A 15189-nucleotide genomic window follows, 5' to 3' on the forward strand; every position below is an offset into this window, starting at 1 on the left:
TAGGCGAACTGTCCCAGGCCTTACAAATCAATGGCTCCCCCCGCCCAAGCCGGGGGAACCCGCCGCCTGCGCTCACAGCGCATCAATCATTAACCGGCACGGCGGGGGAGGCGTCCACCGAGCAGGAGCAGGCATCGCGTTCTCCCGGGGGGACTCGGGGCCCCCAGCCGGGCAGGGTCTCGGTCTCCTCCAGCGGCAGGGGCTGAATTACCGCGAGGCTGGGCTCGTCTGCAGGAGGAGCTGCCTCCGCGCGTCGGCTGGGGCGATGCTGCCGCTGCTGCAATGAGCGATGCTGGGGGGGAGGAGGAGGAGGAGGAGGAGAAGCACAAATCCACTGCAATTCCTCCTCCGGCGGCGGCGGGGAAAGCGGCTTTTCCTTCGCCGGCTTACATCACCAGCCCCGCTCCGGCTCGGCGGCTGCGGCTCCGGGGCCCCAAAGGCGCCCTCTCCTCCCCCCACCGCGCCCCCGCCGCCACCCCCGCAGCGGAGCAGCGCCGCGGCTGGCCGAGGGGGCTGGGGAGGGGGGCACCATGCCTGGAGGCCGGGCAGCCAAGGACCAGGCGCCTCCCCCTCCTCCCTCTGCCCCCCTACTGCGCTGGGACGAGGTGCCCGATGACTTCGTGGAGTGCTTCATCCTGTCGGGCTACCGGCGGCTGCACTGCAGCGCCCAGGAGTGCCTGGCCTCGGTGCTGCAGCCCACCAACGAGACGCTCAACTTCTGGACCCACTTCATCCCCCTGCTCCTCTTCCTGAGCAAGTTCTGCCGGCTCTTCTTCCTGAGCGGGGCCGGCGAGCTGCCCTTCCACCACCCCTTCCTGCTGCCCCTCTGGTGCTACGCCTCGGGCGTCCTGCTCACGTTTGCCATGAGCTGCACGGCCCATGTGTTCAGCTGCCTCTCGCTGCGCCTGCGCGCCGCCTTCTTCTACCTGGACTACGCCTCCATCAGCTACTACGGCTTCGCCAGCACCGTGGCTTATTCCTACTACCTGCTGCCCGGCCTGCGCCTGCTGGACGCGCGGGCCATGAGCCGCTACCTGCAGCAGCGCCTGGGCTGGCAGCTGGACTGCAGCCTCCCCATCGCCCTCTACAGCGCCCTGGTGCTGCCGGTGGCCTTTGTGCTGGCCGTCACCTGCACCGTGGCGTGCTGCAAGAGCCGCTCCGAGTGGTGCGCCTACCCCTTCGCCATCCGGACCTTCGTCTTCGCCATGCCCCTCAGCATGGCCTGCCCCATCATGCTGGAGAGCTTCCTCTTCGATCTGCGGGGGCAGAACCCCACCCTCTTCGTCTACTTCTACAGGCGCTACTTCTGGCTCCTGGTGGCCGCCTTCTTCAACGTCAGCAAGATCCCCGAGAGGATCCAGCCGGGGCTGTTTGACATCATCGGGCACAGCCACCAGCTCTTCCACATCTTCACCTTCCTCAGCATCTATGACCAGATGTACTATCTAGAAGAAGGGCTGTTGCAGTTCCTCAAATCCCCACCTGCCTCCCCTACCTTCCTAGGCACCATTGGATATATGCTGCTCTTAATGCTTTGCCTGGGAATGGTCATAAGGAAATTTTTGAACGTTGCAGATCTCTGCAAACAGGACTAAGTGGCCAGGTATATTTATTCCTATTGTGATTCCTGTTCTTATTCTTTTTAGAGGATGCTGCAAAATTTAAATGAAATCTACAAAGGAGCCTGGTACCTTTCTATTGAAAGTGGTTGTTTCCTCCTGTCAGTCACTGAACTGCTAGAATACTACTATTACTCTTAAAACAACTAGGTTCCCAAGGGAAGAAATCAAGCACTATTGTTTATAACTACTCCTACATTGTTGTTTAGGACACAAGGTGAAACCATTTAGCACTACTGTTTAATTTGCTAGGAAAAAAAATGCATGAACTGTGAAGGCCCCTTTACTAACTCTAGACTTTTAGGAGATTATTTAAATCAGCAATATATGCACCGGCATCAGGATTATACACACAGATTTTTAATCAAATCCTATGTGGAATTCCCTAGCAGATTATGCACTGAAGTTCTTCTTCTGTACTACTGTAATAGCCCTTTGAGGTCACATGCACTGGAACTGGATTTTAAATGCAAACAAGTTGACAGCTGTCCATAGTTTTTTTCCCCCTAGTGTTATTGCCTTTGTGGCAACCAAGCTACAGCTAAGATTTTAGAGAGAAAGGTAAACAACAACTGTGAACTATTAGGGAGCTATAACTTGATCAAGGGATTTTGGTCATTTTGTGCGACTGAAGCTTGAATGGTTGGTATAGTCATTCCAAGGCAAAATAGAAATACAGAGCCAGATTCTTAGCTGGTGTAAATTGGCACAGTTCCATTGAAGTCATTGGACCAGAAGAGGATCAAGCCCGGAGAACCAAAACCTAATTTCCTACTCACACAAAGCTCCCATTGACTTCAATAGGAGGTTCGTGGAGCTGAGAACATGATTTCACCCTCAAGACCCTAATCCAACAACATCTGATTTATTTTTTAAAGTTATTAAGTATATTAACCTGATTTCTGCTTCCCCTCTTTTTCTGCTCTTTAGTTAGTTGGGGCCAGATTCTGTCACCTTAGATTACTATAGAATAAGATACTACAGAAGATGCATAGGAACTACTGAATGCGTTATAGGAGGCAGAATCTGGCTCTAGATAAGTACTCAGTTTTATATTTTGACATCCTTCCCCCGCTGCTTCATAATTCAGTTTACCTCTGCGGCAGCTGGACATTTTAAAGCCCTACCTAAGTGGCTGTGCTGTGGATGTTTCAGAGGCCAAAAGTTTTAATTGGGTGACTCTTCCAGTTTACAGGTTAACAACACCCATGAATAGATTTTTAAAAAAATACAAATTTGCAGTGTCTTTGCACAGTAACCCAGGTATTATCAGCAAAGGGATGACTTAATTATTAACAACATACTATTGATACTAATAAAGATTTTGTAGATTATAAATGGATGGGGTTTTAAACAGAAATATTTTAAGGTTATATGACTGGACAAACAACAAGCATGCAATAATATAATACAAGGAAATTACGGTCGAAGTTCAGGTGGCAAACTACTTGTTATGCTCCATTTTAAAAATGTATGATGTCGCTACTTACTGGAACTCTAGTCTTATATTGCACAATAACTTAACTACTCTTTATACAGGGCAGATTCATCTCTACCTGTGGAAATACATTTCTGCCTATACATTTGTTTTAAGATATGATGCATCAAGCCCTAATTAAGTATTTGGGGTCCAATCTTGTAGTCCTGATTTAGGAAAAAACTCCCATTGTCATCAAAGGGTGTTGTGGTTGAGTAGGGATTGCAGGATCAGGCCCTTAATTTGAGGTTGAAGTCTTCACACAAACATGATTTTGAAGGCTGAATGCATCAGTGACTGTCATATATAGAGGGAGCTCCTGTGATGGTTCTCAAGGTACCCAGGACAGAGTCACCTTATTATCCTCCTGCCTCCAGAGAGAGGGAAACTTGCTTGTGCTTAACTGGGTGTTAGCTCCTTGACACCACCAGCCTGTTAGCCACACAAGTACTTTTTTCTGGGCTATACCAGCCCTTACTTTACCTTGCAGGTTAACAATAGGTGCAGCCCAATCCCCAAACCCTTTGAGGTGTTCCCTTGTAATGTCCAACCCCTTATCCACTAAATACCATGTCACAGAAATACCTGGTCTTCTGCCCCCAAGAGAACAGTGTACACACCAACTTTTCTGATTCAACACAGGATCAATACCTTGCTTAATACCACAGCACTGAGATATATTTATAGTGAAAAACAACCATAAATTTATTTTCAGAGATTCAAGAGCTGGTGAATAAGGGTAATGGAAACACAAAGGTTACATATAAAACAAAATCATAACACACTTTCTAGAGACTAAACTCAACTATTGTCTTAGCCTCCTTGTCGAATGAAGTTTCTCACCCAAAGCCTTTTTCAACATCTTCAGTGAAGGCTGGTTGTGATCCCATTTTCATTAATGTAAACACACTGCCCATTTACTTCCTAAATGCAGGATGGTGGGGTATCTACTCTGTTCCCCAAATATAGTTCAGCAAACCTTTGAAGTATATCTGAAGATAAGTTTCTCTTCCCCCTGCTGTGTTTCTCTGTTAGTTTCTTGCTGAAATTCTTATAACCATCTGCATTCATCTTAGGTAGGTGATGGAAGACCCACTGTGAATGACAAAATACTTCATTTACATTTCAACAGAGAATACATAAATAAACATCCCTTGTCTGACAGGAAACCTCTATCCACCCCTGCTGTAATACAGACTCTAAGAACATATTTTCAGTATACATACAGAACTCCTTACATAGTACAGTATTTGTACCTACACTTCACAACAATGACAATGAGCAGTGTGACCCAGCTTTTCGTTTAAGACCTCACATAACATTCTTTGGTGAACCAGAATGTACATACCAGAATCAGAATAATATTGTAACCCCCCTTGCCAGTTGGCATTGAGGAGGGCTTGGGTCACTCCAAAAACCACCGCTCTCATAACACAAGGAGATTTTCAAAGACACAAAAACCCTTTAGATGCTCCACTTCCACTGAAAGTCAATGGAAGTGGTGCATTTAAACTCCCATTTATGCCTTTGCACATATTTCCCAGAATGCTTATCACTAGAGTCCTTTGTGCCTGAGCAGAAGCAGACGTTTTCCAGTGTGGCTTCCATTAAGACCCGTTGGTCCAATGACTTCTTCCACTCTTTTCAGATAGGACTCAGTTGGCAGTCTTTGTGCACCCAAAACTTTCACTGAAGTCAGAGAGAGTTTCAATCTGGCAAGGAGGATTACGCCTATCATGAGTTAGGGCTGCTTGAATCCATAGATAAATTCTCCTCTTCACTGCCTACTTTTGAGGTTGTTTAAGACAGAGAATTCATCCTTCCCCATTCCATGACATTCATCTGGTGATTATTGAGGCATGTTGTGGCCCAATGAGATGCAGTTTTTCTCATGACCCAAGAGGTGGATAATAGAGGGAAAAGGGGGTACACTTCACCTTATTTCCCTACATATTTTTTACATTATCGTAGTTTTGGTTTTATCGAGCTACAGTATTTAATAGGATATGGCCCAACACAAATATATCACATTCATTCTTTGTCAGCCATGGGTCTGCTAACACACAACTTGTGAAAGAGCCACTTGAGGAGTCATGAAGTATGTGACTAAATTGTGTAAATCCGTGGTTCTGCAACTGTGGTCCATGAGTATTTATTGATGGTCTGTAGAGAGCAGGCTGGTCCCATGTGCCTGTCTCCTTGTTTCCAGCTGCTAAACTGCAGTAAAAGATGCTAAAACTACATTAAACATTTTCCTGATATTACTTATCCATGTAAATGATTATAGTTTCCCCAGTGGTGTTACTCAATTGCCAGTAAGATAGGAGGTGGTCTGCACAGTAGTCAGTAGGTGGGGAGATTATCTCAAGGACCAGTCTCTCTATTAAAGATGTGGTTCACACTGAAAAGTTTTGAAAATCTTTTAGATAAATACAGAGTCAGCTCAGGCAGCTGCACCATGTTCCAAACTCCCCGACTTCCAAGGGAGTCCTGAGTGTGGAGCCACTGCAGGATCTGACCCATGACACTGTTAGAACATCTACATATATTATGCACATATACAGTGAGTTTGAAATTAATGTTGATGTTTCAGGTGTGATTCACCCGCATTAAAAGAAGACATTTTTATTAGTTAGATGGCTCATCCAAGCTTCAAAATAAATTATTTCTTTCAAAGATTTTTTTTAAGAGATGGCATTACAGCATCCAACCAGTAATGAAGAAACGTACGAGAAATCAGAAAGGCCAGGAAGAACAACTCTCAATGCTAAGAGACAGTTCAGAAACAGCTGAGAGTATAATCCAAATGTAGAGAAAGACTTTAAACCATATTACATAATGAGTTTTATTTGTGCTTGTCAGTAACAATGTAGAGGGTATCTTGAGAAGCAATGTCAAAAAGGCCATGGCTAACTTGTAAAAATACATTTGATATTTGCAGTTAGGCAATGTGAGATCATCTATATATATCCCCATTACAGACAACAGTACATGGGCTTGGATTATCTATGGTTGCAAGTATAACTGGAATCTTACTTCCATTCATAAATCGTGGCTGTAAATCCCACCTGATTTATAGATTTGTGCTCAATAAGGCACCACTAGGTAATATTCAGGACATGGCTTCATTCTGAACATTTGTATTTCAGCAAAGTTTTGAGGTGTATTTAACATCTAAGCCCATCTGTAGAATGATTTATGAATGCTGATCGCAAATGCAGCTTTCTGATTTACTATATTGTCAATGCACTGGATGTATCAAAGGGTGAGTGAGTACAGGTAGGTCTGCCTAGCTTTCCAGAATTATAACTAATATCTTTTTGTTTTAAATGCAGATTAATATTAAATGGTTACAATGATAATTGCCACATTTCTCTGCAGAATTTCTAGGGAGCTGTTACTTGAATGTTTATATTTATTTGTTGAAGGGCACATATGTGGATAACAACACAATCTGATATATTTGATGGCCAGTTTTTAATGAATATAGACAAAATATAATTGAGTTAGGGAGGCCAGCAGTGGGATAAACCACCCTCAATTATGGGACCCATTTCTGCTCTGATTGAAGTGAATGGCAAAACTCCTATTGGCTTAAATTGGAGTAGGAACCATTCCTAGGCTTGCAATCATACCTAAGAGAATTCAGTGCATCCACAGTCATGTCTAGAGCTTAGACAGCAGGTCTGCTTTCTAATAGCTATGAGCCTGGGGGGCATTGTAGGGGACAAAATCTTGCAGGGCATTGTATAGGCACCTGCCAGAAAACACACACCTAGCATAGAGAGCAGAGAGTGAAAGATTTCTGCTCCAGTCCTGAAGAGTGGGTACTTTTCAGAGCTTTTGTGAACGGAGTCATGGAGGGCTGGTGTCTAGGGCTCAGAAGCATGACCTATGCTTTCTATATGCTTTTCCTTTCTTGGCCCAGCAATGGTCCCCATCCTGACACACTTGTGCAGGTGTGCACAGACCACGTGTGGGGCTGCTGCTACACAGAATGTTGGTACACAACATTATTTTGTAATGAATGTGTGCCCAGCACCGTAGCTTAGGTAGTGACATGTCCATGAGGAATGACAAGCTTCCCAACTACATGTAGCATGTGAACTAGAGTAGAAATTACTCCTGTGAGTTACACAGCTGGTCTGTAGAAACTCTCCTATAGTGCTATGGCAATACTGGAATTCTTCACGTGGGAAGCTTGTGTATCCATTTGTATGTTAGAATCTAGAATGCTGAGCCAGCTCACAGCTGTTTCACAGCAAGGCTAGCATCTGAGCTCTGGAAACAAGGTGAAAGGGTATGGATACACAGAGTTCTAGTCTGCATGCCAGGGGAGAGATTTGGCAGTTAGAACTAGAATCATTATTATGTTTTCTCATGTGAGAGTTGATTATTTGTTTAAAGTTCCCCGCTCATTGTGTCTGTGCTGAATTCAGCCTCATTTATCATGTTTATGTCAACAGTACCCAACGAAAGTGTGAATCTGATAGTTTGCTTTATTTTTATGTATAAATTCCATTGCAGTACAATATTCCAGGCTGTGCAATTGTAAGGAATTACTGCATTTCATGACTGGTTAAAGTCATTGGGTTGACATCCACATGCCTTATAGCACCAAATAATGCATACAGTAATAACCCAGATAGCCACAGCAAGTCTTATTGACTGTAACAGTCAACATGATCAAGTGGTCTGAAGAGAGGCCTGAGAACCAGGAGCTCCTCCCATCTGTAAAATGGGAATAATAAACCTTACCTACCTCACAGGAGTGTTCTGAGGATTAGCTAATGTTTGTAAAGCGCTTAATAAAATGCAAAGTACTCTGTAGGTGCTAAGTAATATTCATGGACACAAGGAATGTCATATTCGAAGGGGCTTTTAATCTCCCTGAGAGAGGACTATGGCTCTTTCTAAAATCAGGAACTCCTGGACAAACAAGTGGGCTGTGTACCCTATCTATCCTCCTCATAGTCCTACCTCTAGAAGAGCCTGATTCTGCTCCCTTTGAGATCAATGGCAAAACTCCCACTGACTTCGATGGGGACCTCAGAAGGCCTCAAATGAACGGTACACCTTTTTACAAGCCAACTAAATGCAAAGGAGTCAGCAGAGAAGCAGGGAGGAAAGCAAAAGAGGCTTGCTTTTCTTTTATAAATGCTGACTAGTGATTCATTTGTACAGAGCAGCCCTTTAGCATTCATGAGTCCTGGTTGTTCATTTGGGGCTTGATCCTATTCCCAGTTATTGTGATGACAATGGGGAAAGATTTCCATTGATGTAAATGGGAGTAGGATCTGGCCTCATGGCCTTTGTACTCTGTTAACTCTTATCTCAGTGATAAAGACCTGCTGCACCAGTCCTGATTAAATAAGTAATATTTAGGGAAGAGTAAACTTTGTTCATTTGTTGGATCGATCTAACATACATACACCCCAATGACTTCAGCCAACTCAGGCCTTGCCCTTTACATGCATCAAAACTGAACATAACGCATCTGATCCGTCTCTTCATCCATTTTGCCCTTCTCTCTAGAAATCCTCTAGAATCACAGCTACAAGCAGTACAGCTGCATAACTTTTAAGGCACAATTTAAAGCTAAGGGTATGAAGTGTGGAGCACCATCCTTTATATACTCAGGTGAGATGTAAGAAGATAAGAAGGTTTTACATGGATCAAAAGATACAGACCTCCTTTCAATATGTTTATTTCTGCTGGGGCTGAAGTAGAAAGAAGCTAAATGATTTCTTCCCCTCACAGTTTGCTAAAGGAGGGCCTACTCTGCTCCACTGAAATCAATGGCAATTTAGCAATTGACTCAAATGAGAGCAAGTTCCCATAATTATTTAAGAGGAAAGACCACCAGTAGACTTCCAGTTCCCTGGGAGCTTTTTCATTGCTGGCTATATTTAAATCTCAAGGAGCCTCCAATTGCACCTTCCTGCTGTAGGTGAATGCCTTAAGGCTTGCAGTTGCAAATGGGAGTCAATAGTATGGAGAGGCATAAAAAAATACAGCGACAGTTGCATCTTTTTATCAGCTACTGATTCAAGCACATTTTAGTATAAAGGAGATATCTTGCTTAAGGGTCTCTGCATGCAACTGAATAAAACAGTGTGAATCTTCGTTTCAATTGGATTGTGTTTGTTTTTTGAGGAATTTGCTCTCTGTAAAGTCTTGGATGCTGACTACTGTATACATAATTACTATGCACTTTTAGCAAAAAAAAAGTGTGAGCTATAAAGTTGTTTCTGAACTCCTTGTAGAAAGGCATGTGTGTGGTTTGTTCATTTCTTTCTCTAAGCTAGTGTGAGGCCGCTGGGAACAGAAATACACAAGATACAGCCATTTAGATAAGTTAGATGCATTGAAGTTGGCAGGGCCTGATGAAAAAAATTCACTCTAGCATACTTAAGGAACTAGCCGAAGCAATCTCAGACCTGTAAGCCGTTATCTTTTGAGAACTCATAGAGGACAAGTGAGGTACCAGAGGACTGGAGAACGGCAAACAGTACCTATCTTTTAAAAGGGAAACAAAGAGGACCCAGAAAATTATAGACCAGTCAGTTTAACCTCAATTCCTGGAAAGATACTGGAACAAATTATCAAATCAATTAATTTATAAGCACCTAGGGGTTATAGGGTAATAGCCAGCATGGATTTGTCAAGAACAAATCATGCCAAATCAACCTAATTTCCTTCTTTAACAGGGTTACTGGCTTTGTAGCTAGAGGGGAAGCTGTGTGTGTGATATATCTTGAGTCTAATAGGGCTTTTGACACGGTCCCAGAGATACTCTCATAAACAAACTAGGGAAATGTGGTTTAGTTTAAATTACTTATAAGATGTTCGCATAGCAAGTTGAAAGACAATACTCAATGAGTAGTTATCAATGACAAACTGGGAGGATATATATAGTGGGATCCCACAAGGGTCTGTCCTGGGTCCAATACTACTCAATATTTTTATTAATGATTTGGATAATGGAGTGGAGAGTATGCTTATAAAATTTTCAGATGACACCAAACTGCGAGAGACTGCAAGCACTTGGAGGACAGGACTACAATTCAAAAAGGACCTTGGTAAATTAAAGAATTGGTCTGAAATCAACAAGATGAAATTTAATAAAGGCAAGTGCAAAGCATTACACTTAGGGAGGAAAAAAAATCAAATGCACAAATAGAAAATGGGGAATAACTGACTAGGCAGTACTACTGCAGAGAAGGATCTGGGGGTTTATAACAGATCACAAATTGGACAGGACCCAACATGATGCAGATGCAAAAAAAAGCTAATCACATTCTGGAGTGTATTAACAACAGAGTTGTATATAAGATGAGGTAATTGTCCTGCTCTATACTGGACTGGTTAGGCCTCAGCTGAAGTATTGTGTCCAGCTTTGGGCATCACATTTTAAGAAAGATGTGGACAAATTGGAGATAGTCCAGAGAAGAGCGATAAAGGTGTAGAAAATCTGGCCTATGAGGAAAGATTAAAGAAACTGGGCATGTTTAGTCTTGAGAAAAGAAGATAACAATCTTCAAATATATAAAGAAGATGATAATCAATTCTTTTCCATGTTCTTTTTTACTTTTCTGAGAATTATACTAGTCAATCCATGTTACAGAGAACCCCATCCTAGAAATGCTAGCAACAACTGTATTTAAAGGATTGTAGCTTGCACAGTTCTGACTGTATTATGAACAGTTATTTAATACAACCAGAATGTTGGTGGTTCAACTCAACAAATTGATTTAATCTTTTAAGTTAAAGATGTTAATAAATGTGCTGGGTGAGATAGTTTTACAATTAAGTGAAATGCCATTTGAGAGCGAGGACGCTGTCAGCTTTCTAATAAAGTCTGATTTATGGCACAATCCTATACTCTGTAGGTATGGATTTGGCATTTGGCATATTACCTTTCTTCAAAAGCTGCATTAAAGGTTTATCTGTTTTCCATCAACACACAGTAGCTTTCTCAGTTACACCTACTGTGAAGCATCCTGTTCTGTATTAAATAAAATGCAATTGTTTCCCTTTGCATTCAGTTTAAAAATCAATAGATCTTTTCAAACACAAAAGTGATTACCTGAATTTAGCCCATGTCTTTTAGAAATTCCATGAACATCTAGTTTATGTATTTTCACTTATATGTATGATCATCCATATGCATTTACATAGATTTTTAGTCCTTCTTTGCTGTTTTATCTTGGTTCCTCTTGATTTTTTCATCTCTCTCAGGTTTTCTTCCACTTGTTTACTGAATATTTAATTTTATGGAATTTCTACAAAGCTGAACAAATTGAAGATTCTAAGATTAACACTGTCAGCACCAAAGAAATTGCAGTGAAACGTCTCCCACTCAGCAATATTTCTCTTAGAATGTTAGGTGAATAGTCCAAGAAATTCTCCTTCTGGATATATTAATGAAAAAATAGACCTGAACACAAAAGCACTGAGACATAATATTCACATAGAAAAGATCATTCTGATTGGTGAACAAATGTAGCATCTGTGCTGATTTCTGATATAACTGCAGTGGTTAGAACTCATTAGGTAACTTATTATATAAAGCAAGGTAACAATCCACATCATAAAGAGTCCGATTCAACAAGATACTTAAGCGTGTGCCTAACTAAGCATGTAAGTCGTTTCACTGAAGACAACAGAACTACTGGTCTTAAAGTTAGACATTAAATACCTTGCTGAATCAGGACCCAAAGCAATAACACTCAAAATGTAGTTGCATTAGATATCTGCTTTCACCCTTGTACCTCAAAATGCACTGGAAATGTGTTGTCATCCAAGATAATTGCATACACTGCCTTGCATTAAAGATCACAGAGTTCATGGGCCTGATGGAAAGTCCATTTTAGTCAATTAGAAGCTTTCCATTAACTTAAATGGACATTGGAATAGGCCCATAGTCTTCAAATACAAACCTAAGTATAAAGTAAAGAGTTGTCACTTTGGATGGGCTATCACCAGCAGGAGAGTGAATTTGTGTGGGGGGGGTGGAGGGTGAGAAAACCTGGATTTGTGCTGGAAATGGCCCAACCTGATGATCACTTTAGATAAGCTATTACCAGCAGGACAGTGGGGTGGGAGGAGGTATTGTTTCATATTCTCTGTGTATATATAAAGTCTGCTGCAGTTTCCACGGTATGCATCTGATGAAGTGAGCTGTAGCTCACGAAAGCTCATGCTCAAATAAATTGGTTAGTCTCTAAGGTGCCACAAGTACTCCTTTTCTTTTTGCGAATACAGACTAACACGGCTGTTACTCTGAAACCTAAGTATGTATCTACTATGCATTGTGTATGTAAAGGGTACCATCAAATACAAGCTGGGAACTTTTTGTTGAGCTTTGTGGGAGTTCTCAGGATACATGTATGCTGTAGGTGGAAGCAAGCCTCCCTGCCCACACAGACAGTGCAACACAACGGGGCTCAAGCTAGCAGGCTGAAAATAGTGTGGACACAATGGCTGGAGCTGAAGAGCCTGCGCCACAGCCTGAGCCACAATGTCCACAGTGCTATTTTTAGCATGCTAAAAAGAGTCTATCTATCCAGGCTGGGAGGCTCCCTCCCAGATGCAGTGAAAACATACCCTTAGAGAATTCTACAAAACATCTTTAGATCTCCCATTGCAAAGCCTGTCATTTGTGTAATTTCACCCTCTGAAACATGGCAAGGATTTAAAATATTTAACTATTGCAAAAAATTCCACTGCCACCTAGCAAATAGTCAATGAAGGACTAAGAAATCAGAAGGCTGTATTTCACAGCTGTCATTTAGGGCCCTTCCCATTGACTCCAGTGGACTTTGGATCAGGTCTTGGACATAATATTTGACTTTTGAAGTAACAGAAGAAAAAAAAAACTCTTGAGGTGCTTCAGCCTAACTGTCATCAGGATGGGAAAGAAATATAGTCATTTTTTGGTGACTAGTTTACTGGCATTTGATATCTCACCACTACATTGTAACCATTAGCTGATCCATCATTGTCTTGATATCAAACAGGAAATATAAAAGTCATTTTTTCCCCCCCTGTGATACCAATTCTCTTACAGACAGCCTTAGGAGTTACCTACAAGCACGCTATCCGGGAGAATAAAGGACATTTGGTACAGAATTTTAATCTTCAGATTATATATTCTAGGAAGGGTGCTGGAACAATGTGTGGTTAGTCAAATTTGTGTATAGAGAGAAGCCTTGGGGAGGAGGGGTTCTCCTCCCACCCCAAAAGTCATTGTGATGCCCTAAGGACTTAGTCCTGTCCTTGGTGGAAGCAGCTAGCACAGCAGTCTGGAGCAGGTAAACTAGCAGATGCAGCCTCTGCAACAGGAATCCTTCTAGCACAAGGCAGGATTTTTTTTTTTTTTATTTACAGCAAACTCAGGGGTGGGGGCTGATAACAGCGTACATGCTAGTTGATTGGAAGCTGGAGATACCCCTTCCATTGGACCCGACCCTTTGGGAAAGGTGTGTGTATTGCAGGAGAGTGGCAGTTTGGGGTTAGTCCCTTCTATGGAGCAGATTTAATCTGGCCTCCCTGCACCATCTTTGGAGGATCTGGCCCAAAGGCTCAAGAGATATGCCAGACACCTACTAATCAGTCTGCTAACAGAGACAGGTCAGAGCACCATGCACCTCCTGGCTGCTGGAATGGCAGGCGCTCCACTATCTTTCCTCACACTCCTGTCCTCTACTCTCCTCCCTCCTCCCCCCTTTCAGTTGCTGGGAGGGGAAAGTCTACTTTTTGTCCTTTCTTAACTGCTGTTCTGGGGGTTGGGGCAAACCCAGAGCCCAACTTCTCCCACTAGGAGAGCATTTGTTTTCCGCTATCTTTGCCCAAAGCCCTCTGTATTCCATGGTTCTGGTACCACAGTATCCAAACTGCTATAGAACTGTATTACAGAATCTCAGCTTTCACTGTAAAAAAAAAAATCATGCATCTAGCCCTCATGCACGTGAAGGAAACTCTGGAAATGTGAACCAAAGCAGCACTATCTGAAGTGCACAGGAAAATCAGGGAGTAGCACACAAGTCAATGTTATAGCTTGCTTTGTCTAATGTACCAGCAGGTATTGCCCTAGTGTTGGGGCAGATTGCCTTCTCACAGGCCCCAATTCAGCAAAGCACTTAGGTATGTGCTTAAAGTTAAACAAGTGCCTAACTGTATCCTTACTCAGCAATATGGATGAACTTAAGTTTCTCTTTTGGTGTAACCCAGTATGCATTTTATCTCAGAGTCAATCAATTCTGAACACAAGAACCCTGTAATGCCAGACATGGTGTTTGCCACTGGATCTGTTCGAAAGCTAATCTGATCTAATGAAATATTCATGCTTTAGCTAGGCATCATATCAATTCCTTTTAAGATTAAATGCACATGTCAAGGACTACATTTTACATTAAGAGAACATCTTTATCCTAGATGTTGGAGTATATATAGTATATTTTATTCAACTGTAAATATTCTTATTTTAATTTCAGTGTGCTGTAGCCTTAACTTTATTTTAAGTTAGTTCTGGTGTGTATTACACAAAGTAAATTCCAATGAATGACATTTTAATGAAAAGGAAATTTATAATTAAATGCAAAAGTACAAAAATCCTATTTAAATGCAATATTCAGATTGCACAATTAAAATCACAAAAAACTAGAAAAAGTTAAGCACTCAACAGCAACATCAATGCAGCTGCATTGCTCATCCTGTGAGTGTTATGGCATACATCTACTGACACGATTAGTTGAAACATAAAGCTACACATTTAACAGTGAGTAGAAAATAGCATTTATTTTCATGTTGCAGTTTTGGATTTCCTAGTTTTATTAATTGAAAAAAAGGCTGAATTACTTGGACGGCAAATTCTTTGGGGAAGGGGGTGTTTTTAATGTGCTTGTACAGAGCCCTATGCAATGAGGCCCTAGATGCCATCATACAAACAGCACACAATATCTTAAATTTAATTTTGTAAAAGGCCCATTCAGCGCACAGGAAACACTTTAGTACTGCAGGCTGGGAAGGTGCTGCATTGTTCAGCTATATACAAAACAGATGCGGGGACAGGGAAGAGACACTAACTAA

At 42.1% G+C, this 15189-nt stretch overlaps 1 protein-coding gene across 1 annotated transcript; it reads left to right on the top strand.

Moving 5' to 3' along the window:
- Window positions 1–282: 282 nt before the first annotated feature.
- On the top strand, window positions 283–5360 carry PAQR9 (progestin and adipoQ receptor family member 9; the record flags this gene model as incomplete). Its single annotated transcript, XM_084639454.1, is given in 2 exon segments — window positions 283–294; window positions 297–5360. Coding segments are annotated over 2 exon segments (1311 nt in total). The 3' UTR covers window positions 1596–5360.
- Window positions 5361–15189: the final 9829 nt, after the last annotated feature.

The sequence above is a fragment of the Lepidochelys olivacea genome (assembly GCF_965140295.1).
Source record: "Lepidochelys olivacea isolate rLepOli2 genome assembly, chromosome: 9".
NCBI lineage: Eukaryota > Metazoa > Chordata > Testudines > Cheloniidae > Lepidochelys > Lepidochelys olivacea.